The sequence below is a fragment of the Coenobita brevimanus genome, chromosome 55, assembly GCF_032717465.1.
Source record: "Coenobita brevimanus isolate Jiangsu-jjx chromosome 55, ASM3271746v2, whole genome shotgun sequence".
Lineage (NCBI taxonomy): Eukaryota > Metazoa > Arthropoda > Malacostraca > Decapoda > Coenobitidae > Coenobita > Coenobita brevimanus.
In genome coordinates, this window is record NC_137008.1 from 19,504,283 (window position 1) to 19,523,099 (window position 18,817).

At 40.3% G+C, this 18,817-nt stretch overlaps 1 protein-coding gene across 1 annotated transcript in view; it reads left to right on the forward strand.

Annotated features, from left to right (window-relative positions):
* LOC145401269 (fatty-acid amide hydrolase 2-A-like) overlaps positions 1 to 18,817 on the forward strand; it is a 232,849-nt gene that overhangs the window by 160,228 nt on the left and 53,804 nt on the right. The window contains exons 6-10 of the mRNA XM_080273598.1: positions 9,293 to 9,379; positions 11,472 to 11,602; positions 12,342 to 12,453; positions 12,712 to 12,901; positions 17,594 to 17,708. Of these exons, the coding sequence (XP_080129724.1) occupies positions 9,293 to 9,379; positions 11,472 to 11,602; positions 12,342 to 12,453; positions 12,712 to 12,901; positions 17,594 to 17,708 (635 nt within the window). The remainder of the gene's footprint in view (positions 1 to 9,292; positions 9,380 to 11,471; positions 11,603 to 12,341; positions 12,454 to 12,711; positions 12,902 to 17,593; positions 17,709 to 18,817) is intronic.

Here is an 18,817-nt window from a genome sequence, read left to right on the forward strand (position 1 = left end):
GAGAAGTTGAACAGGTAATAAAACTTGCTAATGGAGATCTCCTGGTCAAAACTGTAAACTCGGCACAGGTAAAGGATTTGTTGAAACTGCGCAAATTCCACTGTTATGATGTCGAAGCCAAAATCCCGGTCTCCATGAATTCTTGCAAGGATGTTGTCACTTGCAGGGATCTTATGGTGATGAGCAAGGACGAGATCGCAAGTGAATTGGCGCAGCAAGATGTCATCGAGGCTAAATTCATAACTCGCTACTCGGAAGGCATAAGGACGAAGACAGCAACTATCATCTTGACATTTGCCAAATCTTTCTAGTGATATCAAAGTTGGTTACGAAATTATTCACGTTCGGCCTTACATCCCTAACCCTTTGCATTGCCCGAAGTGCCAGCTGTATGGGCATGGTACAAAGGCTTGTCGGGCTTCCCAGCCAGTGTTCGGCAAGTGTGCAAGCCAGGGTCATGATGCGGAAAGTTGCACATCAGAGACAGTACGTTGCTTTCACTGCAAGGGTACTCACTCCACTTCCTCTAGGGATTGTCCCAAGTGGAAGGAGGAGAAGGAAGTCTGCACAGTGAAGGCAACTAAGGGTATTTCCTACTACGAAGCTAGGAAAAAGGTGAAGGAGTTGCATGCAACTCCCATGCCGAATAGGTCCTATGCTTCGGCGGTAATGTCCCGTCCTGTGATGTGCTCTGTCGAGACGCAGACTAACCCTGTCCTTCTCCCTCCTGCCACTCACAGTACATCTCCATCTCGACCTCCTGTCCGTTGCAACTCTCTCACTGACATCCCTAAGGCTTCAACTTACTCTCAGGCTGCTGCTGCCTCTCCATCAGTACGGCCTAAAGCGAAGCCTGACAAGCCTACTAAGAATAACATGACCACCCTCACGAAACAGTCACGTCCTCATGTCCTTCCAGTTCCTACTCCAGCGAGGGAGAGAAAGGTTAGCTCTTCCTCGGGGGAGGCTGGGAACCTAGTTATTGATGAAAATATGGAGGTTTCCATCAACAAGCATCGGGATAGGTCCCCTGGTAGTCGCTCGCCTACTGGCGAGCGACAAAAAAAGACGAAGCACACTGGAACCCAACGAAAACCTTAAACCGCCGCATTCACTCTATTACAGTGGAATTGTAGAGGTATTGGGAATAAGTTACAAGATATAGCAATCTTGCTGTCAATACACAGGCCAGACGTTGTTTGTTTACAGAAGACACGCCTGGAGGATCATCCTGATCCTCTGCAGTTAAAACACTATCCCTCGTATAGAAGATATGAAGGTCACGGAGTAGCCACTTACACACAAAAATCACACCCACAAACGGAAGTGATTCTAAATTCTACTCTGGAAGCGGTCGCGTGCAGAGTAAAATTTAATAACACGTATCTGTCAATTTGCTCTCTGTACTGTCCTCCACATGGCCTCATTGATAGTGATGCTTTATATTCACTATTTGAACATCTGCCTGGGAATAAGTTAGTGCTGGGCGATTTTAAAGCCCATCACTATCAATGGGGTAGCCTGAGGATTGATGATGGTCGTGGGGAGCAAGTAGTCAACCTAATACTACAGTCCAACCTCTGTCTTCTGAACGATGGTAGAGCGACTCGTGTAGATGATCGTACTGGTAACTTTTCGGCCACTGACTTATCTTTGGCCTCCCCTGGTATACATCAAGATCTCTCATGGGACCCTTACGACGACTCCTTGGGAAGTGATCATTTACCCATCTGTCTTTCTTATACACGCGACATCGTTTCGGACCCTCCACCTCCAGAATTTAACTATAAGAAAGCAGATTGGGGATCCTTCTCAAGGATCACCAATTTAGATATATCTGGGGAGACCATAGATTTTAAGGTCGAAAATATAACTACTTCCATATTACACGCAGCTGAGGCTGCTATTCCCAAGACTTCTACAGTTCATGCGAAGCATGGAGCACATTGGTGGATGCCGGATTGCCAACAAGCATTAAGAAAACGCAATAGGAGATACAGGATTTTTTATAGTCAGCCTACTGAGGAAAACTTTATTGCATAAAAACAGGCACGGGCTGAAGCAAGGAGAATAATAAGAAGAGCCAAACGTGACTCCTGGCGGTCCTTTGTGTCCAGAGTGACTCGTACAACACCATTACATAAAGTCTGGTCCACTATAAGAATATTAAATAATAAAGGCCCATATTTTCCAATCACCACCCTTCAGGTTAATAATAACATCTATGACGAGCCCGTGGACGTTGCTAAGATCCTCGCCAGGAGTTTTTCTCATGTAAGTAGCTCAGCCAATTACAATCCGTGTTTTCAACATCATAAACGCATGGCTGAGCAACAGATATTAGACTTTGACACAGAAGACGTAGACTCCCCGTACAACCAAGAGTTTACGCTAGATGAACTGCTCCTTGCCCTTAAATCCTGTAAAGACACCAGCCCTGGACCAGACACCATCACGTATGGTATGATCCAGGATCTTAATCAGGACAACCTGATTAAGATGTTAGCATTGTACAATGAGATTTGGGCATCTCGAACGTTCCCAAACTCATGGCACTTTGCGCACGTCATACCGATACCCAAAGAGGCTGGTCGTCTTATGAATCCCATTTCATTTCGTCCTATTGTGTTGACTTCTTGTCTATGTAAGGTCATGGAACGTATGGTAAACAATAGGCTTATTTTTGTTTTAGAGTCGAAGAAATTGTTAAATGATCAACAATGTGGCTTCCGTAAATACAGAAGTTCACTAGATCATTTAATGAATTTGGAGCATTGTATTGCAGAGGCATTTGCCAATAAAGAATTCATGATAGGGGTGTTCTTGGACATCAATAAAGCCTATGACATGACATGGCGACACAGTATACTAATGAAGCTCTATGCTTATGGTTTAAGAGGAAATTTACCTGTTTTTATTTAAAATTTCTTAAGGGACAGAACTTTCTCTGTCACATTGCCCCGTAACGTAACATCGGATATATTTATCCAGGAAAACGGGGTGCCACAGGGAAGTGTGCTTAGTCCTACTTTATTTTGTATTATGATCAATGATATTCTGTCATCAGCTCCCATCCCGAGGAATCTTAAATACTCGCTCTACGCTGACGATTGTGCAATATGGCACTCTTCCCGTAATGCACAATTTTCGGCTGGGCGGATTCAAGCAGCCCTTGACTCCGTCCACCAATGGGCCTTGCAGTGGGGATTTAAGTTTTCCGTACGTAAGTGTGTCGCTATAGTTTTCACTAATCGTAACGTACCTAATTTGTGCTTAACTTTGGATAATCAGGCGATACCTTTTCAAAATTCTGTAAAATTTTTAGGAATACATTTTGATCGTAGAATGAATTTTAAACTTCACGTTAATACTTTACTTGCTCGTTGTGATAAACCGTTAAATGTCCTCAAGTACCTAGCGGGTACTACCTGGGGTGCCGACAGGAAATCTTTATTAATGGTGTATAAGTCCCTTATTCGATCGAAACTAGACTATGGCGCACAGGTGTATGGCTCAGCATCCGATGCCACGCTGAAAGGATTGGATGTGCTACAGAATAAATTTTTGCGAATGTGTCTTGGAGCCATCCGGTGTACCAGTGTGGCTCGTATGGAAGTGGAGGCGAATGTGCCTCCCCTCCATATTCGCCGTGACCATCTAGCCTTGTCCTACGGCGTAAGGACATTTAGGATAAGTAATATCGGCAATGTGGCCTGTACCCCCCTGCGTCAATACCACCACCTTCTGCGGGGGGTGCGTCGGCCACTTGCCACTCGCTTCCACTTACTGACTCAGGAGCTTGGTGTGGACCACAGTGACTGTGACAAGTTGGTGCTAAAAAATATAGTGCCTTGGGAGCCACCCGGCTTTACAGTGGATGTTACATGGCTCCCAGCACCAAAGGTCAAGGCGCCGGAGGCGGAGGTCCACCACTTGTTTCGTAACATCATTGTTCGTCACTTAGGGTCCCATCAATTGTACACCGACGGCTCCAAGTCTAGTGAATGTGTGGGTGCAAGTGTGTGGTCGACTGAATGTGCCCTCAGGTTTTGGTTGCCAACTCATACATCTGTGTTTACTTCAGAACTTTTTGCTGTTGACAAAGCCATAGCCTATGCTCTCAGTTCTAGGCATGACTCGTTTGTCATATTTTCAGATTCAAAATCAGCCCTTCAGGCAATTGCATCTTGCACTACGGACTCTCACGAGATCCAGGGCCACATCGTTAATAAGTTGCATTCATGCAACAAGTCATTCACGCTGATCTGGGTGCCTGGTCATTGTCGTATCTACGGCAATGAGCAGGCTGACTTACTTGCAAAGTCGGCTGTAGAGCTCGAGGAGACTTGGGACGTTCCTCGTGATCTACGGTCGACTCTATCTCTCGGAAAGAAATAAAGAAATCTTCTGTGGCAAGGTTAGTGGACCAGACTAAATATTCCAACTTGTAAGCCGTACCTGGGCGACTGGGACACTGCCAACCGTCCTAGTCGCCTAGAAGAAAAAGTGTTGGCACGGTTGCGGCTCAATTCCACCATTTTAACCCACATGAAACCATATATGGAAAGACGCTTCCCACCGCACTGTGACATCTGTAATGCAGTGTTATCTATCAGTCATATCATCCTGCGCTGTCGGCGATTTATTCGTGAACGTGCTTCACTTATAAATTACTGCGGAGCAGTAGACGTCCCCTTCACCCTTTCCACCATCCTGGGTGATGGGGACATTGTTATGACTGATAAATTGATGGCTTTTTTGAGAGAGACCGGACTGATCAGAGTGATGTGACTTTTTTACTGTGTGGTTATGGTTTTTATCAACGGTAAATATGTATATATTGTAATATTAATTAGGGTTGACAGTTGACATATTTTAAATAGTTCCTCCTCCCACCGATCTATTTCTAATATAGATGTCCCCTACATTAAGCCAAGTTCCTCGCCTAACAGTCACCAGCTGATGAGTGCAAGTGTGCAATATAGGAAGGTACTGGGCACTTGCAGTCGATGGTGGTTTGCTAGGCGAGGTTCTTCACTTTTTGTACAAATTATGTAAATACATTATACTATCTTGCTTAAGGTATTCTAATTAGGGACGACAGCTGACGTATATGGAAATGTTCCTGACTCGTCTGGTTCCCTTTCATATATTGATGTCCCCTATATTAGGTTGTGCCTCGACTGACAGTCACCAGGTGATGAGTGCAGGTATGTAATGTAGAAAGGCATTACATATCTGCAGTCGATGGTGTTCTCTTGGTCGAGGCTTTTATAATATTAGTGCAGGTCTAGTTATTTGTCTCTTAGGATTTAGTATAGGTTAGCGATTCGTCTGTTAGGTGGTTAGTTTTAGGGTATTTAGATTAGGTATTTTTTATTATAAGTAATATAAGGTTAAAAATATAAAAAATAAATAAAAATAATAAAAATAAAACTCCAAAAAATAATAAATTAAAATTTATTATATATATATGTACGTGTGCATGAAAGTGTGTATGTTCATATGCATGGATGTGTGTATGTACAGTATGTATGTATGTATATATATATATATATGTTCGTATATATATGTATATATGTGTCAATATTTATATATATATATATTTGCCTTAATGACCAGAGGCTCCGGCCTCAATGGTCGATTGTAAAAAAAAAAAAAAAAAAAAAAAAAAGGATGTGGATGTGATAGGAAGCGTTATGAGGAACACACTGAGATGGTTTGGCCGTGTGGAGAGGATGGAGGGTGAAAGACTGACGAAGAGAGTGTATGTGAGTGAGGTGGAGGGGGGAAGAGGGAGGGGGAGGCCGAGGATGAGATGGAGGGAAGGGGTGGAGAGGTATATGAGTGAGGGGGGTGTGAGTTGGGAGCAGGGCAGTGAAATGGCGGGGGACAGGACGACGTGGAGGCGATTTGTTTGTGGCCACCCCAAACGGGATTGAGGCGTCTGGCAATATCAATATATATATATATATATATATATATATATATATATATATATATATATATATATATATATATACACACACACACACACGAGTATATACATACAGACACAAATAATTTAACTCTGCACAACTTAACAGTTGAATGCTGCTCTTGTGTTCGTGTAAGGTTGTTCGAAGTGATGTGAGCCTCAAGTTAATTAACACAGAACTTTTTAATAACTGCGTTAACTAAATTTACTTCTCTTTTCTTTAAATTATTTCATTTCCTTTACATTCGCGGAACTAAGCTGTTTTCTTCTTAATAAAACATTACACTTTCTTACTGTCTGAACTTAATCATTTTTTCAACTTAACGAAACTTTTTGGAACTAAAGGAAAGTATTTTTTTGCACATCTCATTACATATTTAAATCATTCAGTAAGTCTCCACGACCACGTCTTCACAGCCGAAGATTATCAAAAAGGTCTTCTTCTGCATCCACGACCAGAAGTTGTGGATGCAGAAGACACGACTGACTGGGGTGATTATCTTACACGTTCAGTTCGAATTAAATAGCCAATCAGGGATTAATACGAGAGTGCGAGAAATTTAGAGGAAGGATGTGATAAATTATAAATCATTATCTTTTGGTGTCTTCAGAAGGTTATTATATTATATTTCAAATGATATACAGTATAATCGCTAATCAATCTTTGACTTTCGTCTCATTAGTAGCCCAAGTTAGCCCAACTTATTTTCAAAGTAGCCCCAAAAGTCGCAATTTGCTAAATTCAAAATTTAGTAGCGTAGCACTTCCAAAAGTAGCCCAATTCGCTACTAGTAGCCCAATCTGGCAACCCAGCGCACAAGGGGTGCTGCTGACTCCTCCTAGCGGTAAAAGGCAACACTGCAAATGGCTGGCTTCCTCTGTTCAAATTACTGGAACTTTCGGGTAACACCTCATATATATATATATATATATATATATATATATATATATATATATATATATATATATATATATATATACATATATATATATATATATATATATATATATATATATATATATATATATATATATATATATATATATATATATATATATATATATATCTGTGTGTGTGTGTGTGTGTGTGTGTGTGTGTGTGTGTGTGTGTGTGTGCGCGCGCGCATATGTACGCTCGCGGAAAAAATGTCTTTAACGCTTTAATCATTCTGGATGTGGGTCGAATCTTGTGATAATACTAGCGTTCACCCGACTACAATATTGGTAACCCTGCTGGAGGTCGCCAAGTATAAATCAAGCCTTCGAAAAAGCCTCTTTCATTAGCACAATAGTATATTCAGTTGCCCAACGACATACTATTTAATGAGAATAGTATATGATATCAAACACCTCAATGAAATTTGATAGTTTATCATGATTAACTCAACACACACAAAAACATGAACGTGAAATCTCTCTCTCTCTCTCTCTCTCTCTCTCTCTCTCTAACGGACGAGGTTTGTCTCTTGTCTCAAGAAACTGTACTGTCTGTATTCATTCTATGACAAGTTAAATAAACCAGTGCGGCACACGGCTATGACATTGACATTTTGTGCCCATTTGCAATTGATTTATTGTATTACAAATAATTATTGTATCGAAATGTATTATTGTCATCCCGCATCCACTCTGTGGGACGATAAAAGTTGTCACGTCTCTCTCTTTCTCTCTCTCTCTCTCTCACTTTCGTCGCCCCGCATCCACTCTGTGGGGCGGTAAAAGTTTAGTCACATTCTCTCTCTCTCTCTCTCTCTCTCTCTCTCTCTCTCTCTCTGTTCATATGTTGATATTTTATAATAATTTATATTTACATATAAACAGATACAATCATTTATCTCTCTGCAACCCAGTTATGTTTTAACATCCATATAAAGGATATTGTGCAGTAATGTGGCAATACTGACATTTTTTCTTTTTTTTTTTCACACAATCGGATGCATGAGTCTCATGAACTGAACACACAACTCAACATTTTAGCCATCTGGCAACTCTTACAGCATTGTTTTATTTCAATATTAAATCGCTTTTGAGCACAATGAATCTATGGCTTACAAAATGCTTCAGTAATATTTGAGGAAATACCTGTAAAAAATCAGGGATGTAGAGTAAAACAATGTCATAAGTAAATTTGTAATAAAGATATGTATTCACGTCACAACCTAAGGGTAGGATAGTTATATCAGTTATCTATAGACTTATCCAGGTGTTTCTCACTGACACGTTTATATGGGGCGAATCACACTCAGGCCAAGACCAATTGTTGGAGGTATCACTTGCCCTTGAATTAGGTATGTCAGCGTCACAGACTGAAGTTTCACCAGATTCATTCTGTTCACACAAGTATATATACAGCTCACTAGTGTAAAGATTGTTTTTTCCGTGAGAGTACACACACACACACATATATATATATATATATATATATATATATATATATATATACAACATATACACATATCCATCCATATATGGAAGCAAATATACTTTCACACACACACACACACACACACATATATATATATATATATATATATATATATATATATATATATATATATATATATATATATATATATATATATATATATATATATATATATATATATATAAAATCTCATTAGCCTTTTGAGTGTCCACTTCAGGACCGGCTTATCCATACCGAAGTGGAGACGATACAGCCAATGAATCCCTGCCAAGTGTGTAGGCTGTCTAGTAGAGATTTACTCGTATGTAGGATGAGAAGTGCTTGTAAGTGTAACTGTTGTGTTGGAGTGGCTTTCGATGTGTGTGTAGTCTGTGAACCAAGTGTAATCGGCCCGCACAAGCCGATTGGGTGCAAGCATACTGTAGTTTGTGACCCTGCTTCAGCCACAGCACCCATTGTGTCCGCCAATGCAGTACGAGGCCAGAAGAACGCTCCCAGAGTTTACTACCTTGGCGGGGTGCGAACCCTCATTCTTCAGCGTACGAACACACACACTTTACCACTGTACCAGATATATATATATATATATATATATATATATATATATATATATATATATATATATATATATATATATATGCATACAACATACAAAAATGTCCATCCATATATGGAAGCATATATACTTTCATATATATACACAAAAATACATACATATTACATAGAGAGAGAGAGAGAGAGAGAGAGAGAGAGAGAGAGAGAGAGAGAGGCCTATTGATATACATATATATATATATACATTTATGCATTAATATATATATATATATATATATATATATATATATATATATATATATATATATATATATCGTGTCTGTGTTGCACGGCAGACATGAACCACACCGGTGGAATTGTCAGCAGGCGGGGCATCAAGGCTGAGCAGGACGCTGTGGTGGTGGCCAGGCTTAGAATGGCAGGTAAGGCCTCACTTACCTTTGGCTTATTTTCTCCTTGGCTTAACAGACTTAGGCCAGTATTTTTGACAGTAGCCTAAGCCCTTTAGAGCCAGGTGATTTCCGATTTTGTTTATTTTTGCAGTTACTAGAGGAAACAGGCATTTTAGGAGTTGCCTCTTATATTATTTTGGGTTTATAAAGTTTAATTTCCCTCCCCGGCTCCTAAAGTCTATCCTTATCCGAAAATATTAAATGCCAGGATGGATAGGATAATCTGGAGATGTTTCGGGACTCAACAGGCCATGAAAGCACGGTATTACCTCTTCTTTATCATTATTTCTATCGAATAATTAATATTTTCTTGTACGTAGTGTATGTAATCTGTGTGTACAGTTTAGAAAAATTATGTAAATATCACGGGAGATAATGATGAGGGTTGGAATGCAAAATAAATCGCTACAGAAGATAAGATGACGGGGATTATGGCTCCTCTTCTCTCTGACTTACCAGAGTTTGTAACACTTCGGCCCCAGTTAATTTCTTTAGACCTTTTCCTTAAAAATTAATTTTGCATATTCACCATAAAACTAGATTCTAAAAATCTTCCACAAGGCCCACCTATGTTATAAAAACACTGTCGTTAATACCATCACCCCAGTTTTGAACGAGACAGCCCAGTATATATTCGGTGTGAATGACAGGTAGGCTATTAGTGCCGAAATGGTGAATGTGAGAGTATGTCGGACGAGGACTACTGGATCTGAGTGAACGATCTATCAAGTATATGGCTAAAGTTGGGCAAATACACACACACACACACACACACACAAATCGCCGAGGAGGCGGTGTTTGGAAATCATCAGCCAACGAGAATAATTGATCCTAGCACATCTTAATAAAGTAAGAATCACCTGCTTTCATTGTCAGCCTCATCAGCTCAGTGATGGGGTTTATTTTTCATTCTTGCTGCTACCAAACGATTTCCACAAGGCTAGCGGAGGACGTCTAGCAGAAAAGCTTATGAAGAGGGCTGCATCTAACCTGTCCTGTTGGAATGACCTCTACTAACCGGATCCAATGAAAGTAAAAAGAATACCACACACACACACACACACACACACACACACACACACACACACACACACACACACACGCAACCGCGGTGAAAGGTTTATTTTTGAGAGGAGACAGTGTTACTTAATCCTGTTATTTTGCACCAGCTGCAGTTCTGAGGTTACTCACTTTGTAACAAGTCCAGTTGGTTGCTAGTGTTAGCGTTACTGCGTTATTCTATACTCAGGGTGGACATAAATAATTTGTACATTCCGAGGTCGAAGAAAATCCATCCATCCATCCATTGCCAGACGCCATGTATCCCAAACGGGGTGGCCAAGGGCTTAGAGTTAATTGTTTTACAGGGAGGGGCACCAATCCCCCACCAACCCCACTTGACACGTAGGGATGCCAACAGCATCTGGTGTTCCCAGGCGGTCACCCATCCAAGTACTAACCAGACCCAACGTTGCTTAATCATTGTCATTATATCGTGCGTTCATCTCCTTCGCCAAGTCAGTGCTTTAGCAAAAACAACAAAAAACAATTGTATTATGGCCCTTCTCAGTACTCAAGTTAAGAGTTCTGTTCTGGTCATCATCAGCGGTATAATCACCATTGTCTTCTGACGGTTCTTGAGACACGTCACACAATAATTTGAGCGTTACATCCAACAAACTGTAAGTAGAGCTGGCGTTAATGTGGCTGTCTTTATGACCCTATGTATGTTACTAAGTGACCTTTTGGATTTCATGAAAGTAAGGTGTGGCTTGGCCATAAAATGAGTACAGTGATATTTTAAACACTAAACTTAGTCATCCAGCCCTTGTGGACCTCGTTTTATGGCTAATTCTTTAGCTGATATTAATACTGCGGCTGATTTTGACCTTGAAATATTTGCCCTTTAAGATTAAAGACTCCTTTTTCCCTAAGGTTCCACCATCATAATACCGAAGTTCAGGTTTTTGTTCACAACTGCAGCAAAGTCGCGAAATTTGAGTTTTTCATCCGACTTTTCATGCTAAAAATAGTGTACCATCTTGGTGTGTTGTTTCCTCAGGAGCTGTCCCGCTGGGTGTGAGCAATGTGCCTGAGCTGGCAATGTGGTGCGAGACATCCTGCACCATGTATGGCCGCACCAACAACCCCTACGACGTCACCAGGACACCAGGGGGATCCTCTGGGGGCGAGGTGCTGATACTTTTCTTCATTCTGTTATTTGTCCTTGGTCATCATGCTATTAAATTTCTTATGGCATACACGTAGCCTACATTTTATCATCAAGCCTACGTTAGGCAAGCAGGTTTATTGTTATCCACAGTGGTGCTAACTCCTTAAATCCGTTGACAGTATTTTACATTTTGATCCTGCAAAATCAAATTATTTTATTCATTTATGTAAAGACTTTCTGAACTGGAAGAGATAGCTGGATATAGCTATCATTAACCCCATTCTCAAGAGGTTTCTCCAGTAACATATATTGTTATTTAAAATTGATCTTTTAGTCATAATCTGAATTTTTTCCCTTAATTCCAACTATCATATTTGCATTTTGTTTGATTATTATTATTATCATTATTATTATTATTATTATTGTTGTTGTTGTTGTTGTTATTATTATTATTATTATTATTATTATTATTATTACTATTATTACTTATTATTATTATTATTATTATTATTATTAGTAATAATAATATTATTATTATTATTACTATTATTATTACTGTTATTATTATTATTACTCATTATTATTATTATTATTTATTATTATTATTATTATTATTATTCACTGAAACTACATTTACCAGTTTTTCTTTTCTGTCATGTGTAAAATGGTCATGAAAACAACAGGCAGTAGTGTTCACAATAATCTACAAGTAAGAAAAAATTCATTGAGAGATTGTAACAATGAGGTTCACATGACCAGGCTGCCTTGTTAAGTAGCTGCGGAACTGCTCTGTCCATTGGCACTGATGTGGGTGGTTCTATCAGAATTCCTTCCTTCTGCTGCGGCACCTTCGGCCACAAACCTACTTCTGGTGGGTAAAATAAAACTTCTATTAGTGCAAGGGACTGTGTAGCCTTGCTGAGGTGCAGTCGCGGAAATCTTCTAATATGTCTGCTCTCATCCAATGTAGGCCAAAGATTTTTGGACGATATCAATTAATAATACGGTGTTTGTGGGCAGGGTGGATGTCATTAGAGGATGTTGGTGTGTTAATAAGTGCATATTTGTGGGTGGGATGAATGCCGTGTAACGGTGTGGGTGTGTTTAATATTGACGTGTATGTGGGCAGGATGGGTGTCATTGGAGGGTGCAGGCTTATTCCCTGATGCCCTGAATGACAGCTTCGGCATCCAGGTGGTGGGTCCAATGTGTCGCTGCGCCCGTGATCTAACCCTGGCGCTCCAAGTGATGGCCCCTCACGCAGCCAAGGATCTCGCAAGCAAGGTACAACACACGGACCTCAGGGATTTAAAGTTCTGGTGAGTGCTTTCTTGTCTCTTGCAATGATGTATAGCAAAATGGAAGTGTACTGAATAGCGCTCCAATTTTTAATCAAATACTTATGATTTTCCTATACAATATTCTGAAAAGAATGTTTGGCTCCTAAGATTGCATAGGCTAATTGGGTTTCGAATGGCGTTGCTCACTGCCTCACTGCTTGTCATGATAGGGTGTAGGGATGCTTAAATCTGGGACAGTAAACTCTAAAAACCAGTGAAGTGTGCTTTGTGAGCACGTGACGAGCGAGCGAGCGTTTGTACATATACCTATCATAATCATTTCACCTTGTTGTAAACTTTCAATATTTCTGCCTAGGAAGTTGACCAATAACAGAAAACTTACTAAGCTAAAGTATATGCTTTCTCACGTTTCCCCCCCCCCTTCTGTCGCACGTTTTCTCTCTCTCTCACATTTTCTTTCTGCATGTGCATGTAGCGAGGAACCGCAGCATTAATCACATGCACAATGTTCAGTTCTCTGCTCCCGACTAGCTGTGTCAAACGACTGTGTCGGTAAACGCTTGGCTATTGATTGAATGATGAAACCCTGAAATGGGGAGATTGGCCTTGCTGATTTCACCCCTAAACATTGGAAAAAACGTTTATGTAAAATTATGAGCGTAATATCCAATATTTAACTGTAAGAACTCAATCAACAAAACATAGTGTTACAAGAGGAAATTTTTTCTTAATTCAGTTTCATAGTGGAGCATGTCAGTTGGAGCCCTTGGTACATTCCCTTGGAAAGCTGGAATTCCAAGGGGTTTCTTTGGGGCCGTGAGTAAACATATAGCCAAAAATAAAATTTATTGAATGTATTTACTACCTGCCGAAAGAATCTCTCTATCTCACATAGTAGACAAGCTATTAGCCTCTGAAAACCTTTGTGGTCAGGATGGGCTGGGTTGTGTCGGTCTCATCATTTCTCAGCTGGACATAGAGTAAACATCGCTTCGCGAGCACTGAAAGAATTTCATCTTTCTCTCTCATAGTAGAAAAACTATGAGTCTCTGAAAACCATCACGGTTGGCCGGGCTGGATCAAACAGGGTTGCTCATTTCTCAGCTGAACATAGAGTAAACATCACTTCACTCGCTGTGCTTGCTTACTCTTAATAAACTAAATATTAAGCACAGGAAGACAGAAATGATCGAAAAGTCTTCTGTGATGGCCAGGCTTAGTTTGACTGGGCTGTGTGTGAAATAATCTGTGACACGTATATTAATTCGCGGGCAGAGAGAGGGTGCGTGACTGATTTTTTTTATTGGGTTATTTATCATTCATTACAAACTCCAACACTCAGGGATATATATATATATATATATATATATATATATATATATATATATATATATATATATATATATATATATATATATATATATACACACTAAAATGTTTCATCATTGTCCTAGTGCCAGGGCATTACAGTGAATGAAGTTAGGATGAAGGGTGAGGATGTCTTCGAGTACATCAAGATTAGTGATAAATTAGGTACACAAAGCAGAAAACAATAATCCAGGGGGTCTGAAAGGGGCAATAACTGGACAGTTAATGATGTGATGGGATAATGCTTCATCCATGGGATTATGGCAGAATTTACATGGCTTATTGGCGACTGGTTGTCTGGTGACTTCCCCTGGGGAGCGATACCCCACGTGAATGCGGGCGATGGCCACACCACAGCGGCAGGTGAGGGTGGGGTGCTTGCCGTAGGTGTGTCTCATGCCACAGTAGTTGTCATACTGCTGGATGGTGACATTAGTGGGACGTTCAGCATCGGTACGTAGGGCAAGGTCCTCCCTGGACTCCTTGAGAAGGATTCTCTGGACAATCGTTTTGGACACAAGGAGCAGATGGCAGGTACGGGGAGGTTACAGGCAGCTTGGGCCGGATGATCTGCCTGGTCGTGGCAGATGTGACCAGGATGAGCTGGGAGCCAATTGAAAGAAACCCTGAGACCAAGAGCATGAGAGTGATGGAAGGGGGGAGTATAGGAAGGCAAGGAGAGGGGAAAGAACTGGGGGGCGGGGGTGTGAATGAGGGCAAGGGCATCTTGGGAATCGCTGATGATGAGACCTGCTAGGTGTTGAGAGGGCAGAGCGTATAGCAAATAGTTAACACTCTGTACTACTGGCCCAGTTGGGAAGGCGGTGGGAAGCGGAGAAGATGGGGGAAGCAGAGTTAGTAAAGGCAATGCAAGTTGCTCCCTCCCGGCTGTTAGCAAGGACAGAACCGCCAGTGCAAACGTGGATAGGATGGGAAGGGTAGGTGTGGGCTATGGAGTTAAGAGTTTCAGTGATGGAGAGCTGTGAAGAGACTGGTAAACGGTCAGAAGCAGTGGCAGAAGGTGTGTAGTGCACAGCAGTTGTACTGTACAATGTACTGTGTTATTGTCTATATACTTATACCTTATATTATAATGTTACAAGTAAGTATATTATAGTTAAAAACATCTGTTGAAAGAAATGATGTCTTTTCTCATCCATTCTCGCTTTCACCTCCACCTCCCTTCTCTGTGGGTTCCTGTCTCGTTCTCCACCAAACGCCTGTTATACCCTCTCGTCCCCCACTCCCATCTATTGTTAACTAGCATAAAAAAAGATATAGATGAAATGATCCGCCACGTATTGATCATATTAATATTATCATACACCTCTGTAGTAAACAGCAACAAATCAATAACATACAATACTTCGGTATACCTGCCAACTGTTTCATCCTCTTGGAAGCTATGCAAGCTATGCAAGTTGGACCTTGTGTTACAGGGACCTAGGCCTACGGTTGTTTATCGTTTATATACATACCCGTACTGGTTCTGATTGTCGATAAAAACAATCATGACACATTGTAATATCAACAGCTTCGGCCGTTCCACCCCTATCCAATAACGCTTACATTCGGGTTGGGGGAGGGGCGGTGGATGTGGGGTGTTCGATCGCCTGATTGCTCACTAGCCGTGACTCCGGCTACAAGGGGGGGGGGGGAGAAATTAGCGCTTAGTGCTTACGGGTGTACCTCGGTGTCTGTAAGTGCAAATTCAGACGAGGAAGAGCTGTCATTGAAATTTCTTGATCATGCTGAAAGGTTTCTTGCGAATGTTTGTGAACAGTGAGCTAGAAGAAATCTTGGAAAGTCAAAACTTCAAACACACAAACAACATTGCTCAAATAATAAGTTCTGGGATATTCCCCCCCCCCCTTACAGTGTTCATTTTATTGTAATTTGTTAAAATATGAAAGATATCAGTGCATTACCAGTTACAGAAGGATGAGAAACAAAGAACTGTAAGTAAAAGTATCTTGATTCTTTTACATATTCCTTTCAACCTTAATAATGAATGCCATGGATAGTCAGCTGAAGGAGAGGGAATCTGGCTCTTAATCCCTACCGGTTTGCAGACCTTATAGTTTCGATACTGTATAATTACAATAAAATTATGGTGGATAATTATATATGGAGTTTGCACACTGATCCAGCTGTGTGCAGAAATGGGGTCTATTACTGGGTTTATATTACTATTTAAATTGCTCTCTATTATATGACTATTATAATTACTTTAGTGATCATCTATTACTATTACTATTACTATTACTTGGTTATCTATTAGTATTAGTATTACTATTAATATATTATTTATGATAACGGTATTAATTAAATTGAAAATGGTTTTTCTTTTAATTATCGTTGGGAGGCTGTTCCACTGAATGCACAGGTGTGTCTAGATCACCTGATGGCCTGTTAACCACTCTCCATTCTGCACGGTTTCCTGTGGTGTACCTGCAGCTTGGAGAGCAACCAACAGGTGACCAAGATGAGAAGGCTGTTTTTATTATGGTAAACGGTATTAAAGAAGTGTCTGTAATGGGAAAGTAATATACAATTATCTATTAATTTGCCTTCTGTTACTATTTCAATTACTATTACAGCGAGGAACTTGTGATCTATTACTATTACACTGAAAACCCTGTAATAGTCTATTACTATTACTATTACATATTACCAATACCCAATGTCTGGCTGTGTGTGACTATGAAGTATACGGATTATGATCAAGTTGCCACTCGTTATATATATATATATATATATATATATATATATATATATATATATATATGGAGCCTCTGTGGTACAGTGGTAGAGTGTGCGTTTCGTACATGGGTTAACCAGGGTTCGCGCCCCACCAGGGTAATAAACTTTGGGAGTGTTCATCCGACCACATACTGCGTTGGAGGACACAAGGGGTGCTGTGGTTGAACCAGTGTCGCTTACTATAAAGGATGCTTGCACCCAGTCGGCTTGCGCGGGCCGATTACACTTGGTTTACAGATTACACACACATCCAAAGCCACTCCAACACTACAGTTACACATACAAGCACTTCTCATCCTACATACAATCTCTACCAGACAGCCTAAACCACTTGGTAGAGATACATTGGCTGTATCGTCCCGATTTCGGTCGGGATAGGCCGGTCCTGCAGTGGATACTCAAACGGCTGATGATGATATATATATATATATATATATATATATATGTGTGTGTGGCTGCATTATTCCCTGATTGCTCACTTGTGATGATATGATTGCCTGTAATTTACTGTATGTGTATGTGTGTGTGTGTGTGCATAAAATTCTGAGTGAAAGGTGTATATATCGTTGCTTTGTTGAGGTGGTGTGAGGGTCTGGACACGCCCCTGTGCTCGCCACTGGACCCCGCCCTGCGCCACGCCCTCACTGCTGCTACACACTACCTCAGCACCACCTTTGAAGCCCCGCTAGAAAAGGTACGAGATGAACACGTGATATTAACAGATTTGCATGCAACACTTAACTGTTCCATTAATTTTTTTTAATCATCAAAGTACTTTTTCACACTAAAATTTCAATATGTCTGTGTCTATCATCCAGTCCTTTTTTCCGATTAGTAGCGTAGGGGTCCGAGGCTAGGTTGCTCATTTCTGATAAGGACGTACCAGCCACGCTCTCCTCTGAGTCGTTTTATGTGATCAATAAACCCAAATCACCTTTCGCATTAAAACCATGATGGGCCTTATCCGGTCGGAACGACTTACTCCAGGAGCCAAGGGGTGTTTTCATGACTGAGAAGGCCCTGAGATAATCCCTCTGATTTTGATAGAGGACCATTTGGGGCATAATATTAGCGAGGGTGCACAATCTGAAACCTGGCAATTATCTCATGCGTTGTTTTGTCAAAATTGTCCTTTGCACAAATGACCCCAAAAATGAAGTGTAAGCTTACTTTAGATAACCACAGTGGCTAAAGGAAAGCACATACGGAAACATTACCACTCAAAAGACAGCTAATTTTATCAGCTACACGAAGAATCTAAGCAAGATTTTATTACATAAAAAACCTGAACACTATAAACAAAAATATAAAATTACATAAAATTTCCTGAAAAATCTAGGATTGTTACACATAAAAAGTAAATACCTCCATTGGATATACTCATCATTTATTGGTCTGTACTAATTAAAGACACCCTATAGAAGTTTTTAAAATCACAAGGAAGAATATTTTAGGCAGATTGAACTACTTGGAATCCAACTGAATATTTATAGAGTTTAAATAAATGTAAGTAAAATTGCATCAAATGGGATTTCTTTCTTTAGGCCACTGGAAGTACATACCGACTTCATAAGCTAATGTAAACATCTTTTTAACAGAAAATGTAAGTTTGTGAAAGCAGTAGGAATGCATAAACATGGAATATCACTCCTTGGGGTCAAACTGAAGAAAATATGAATATGACATCTTTTAAAATCTTGACAAAATTTACCTTATTAAAAATCAGAAAACTGCGTGGGTACTAGTCAGGTCCACCTCCTACAATGAAAAGGTCTTCGTTATACTAAAATTGATGTAATTGTC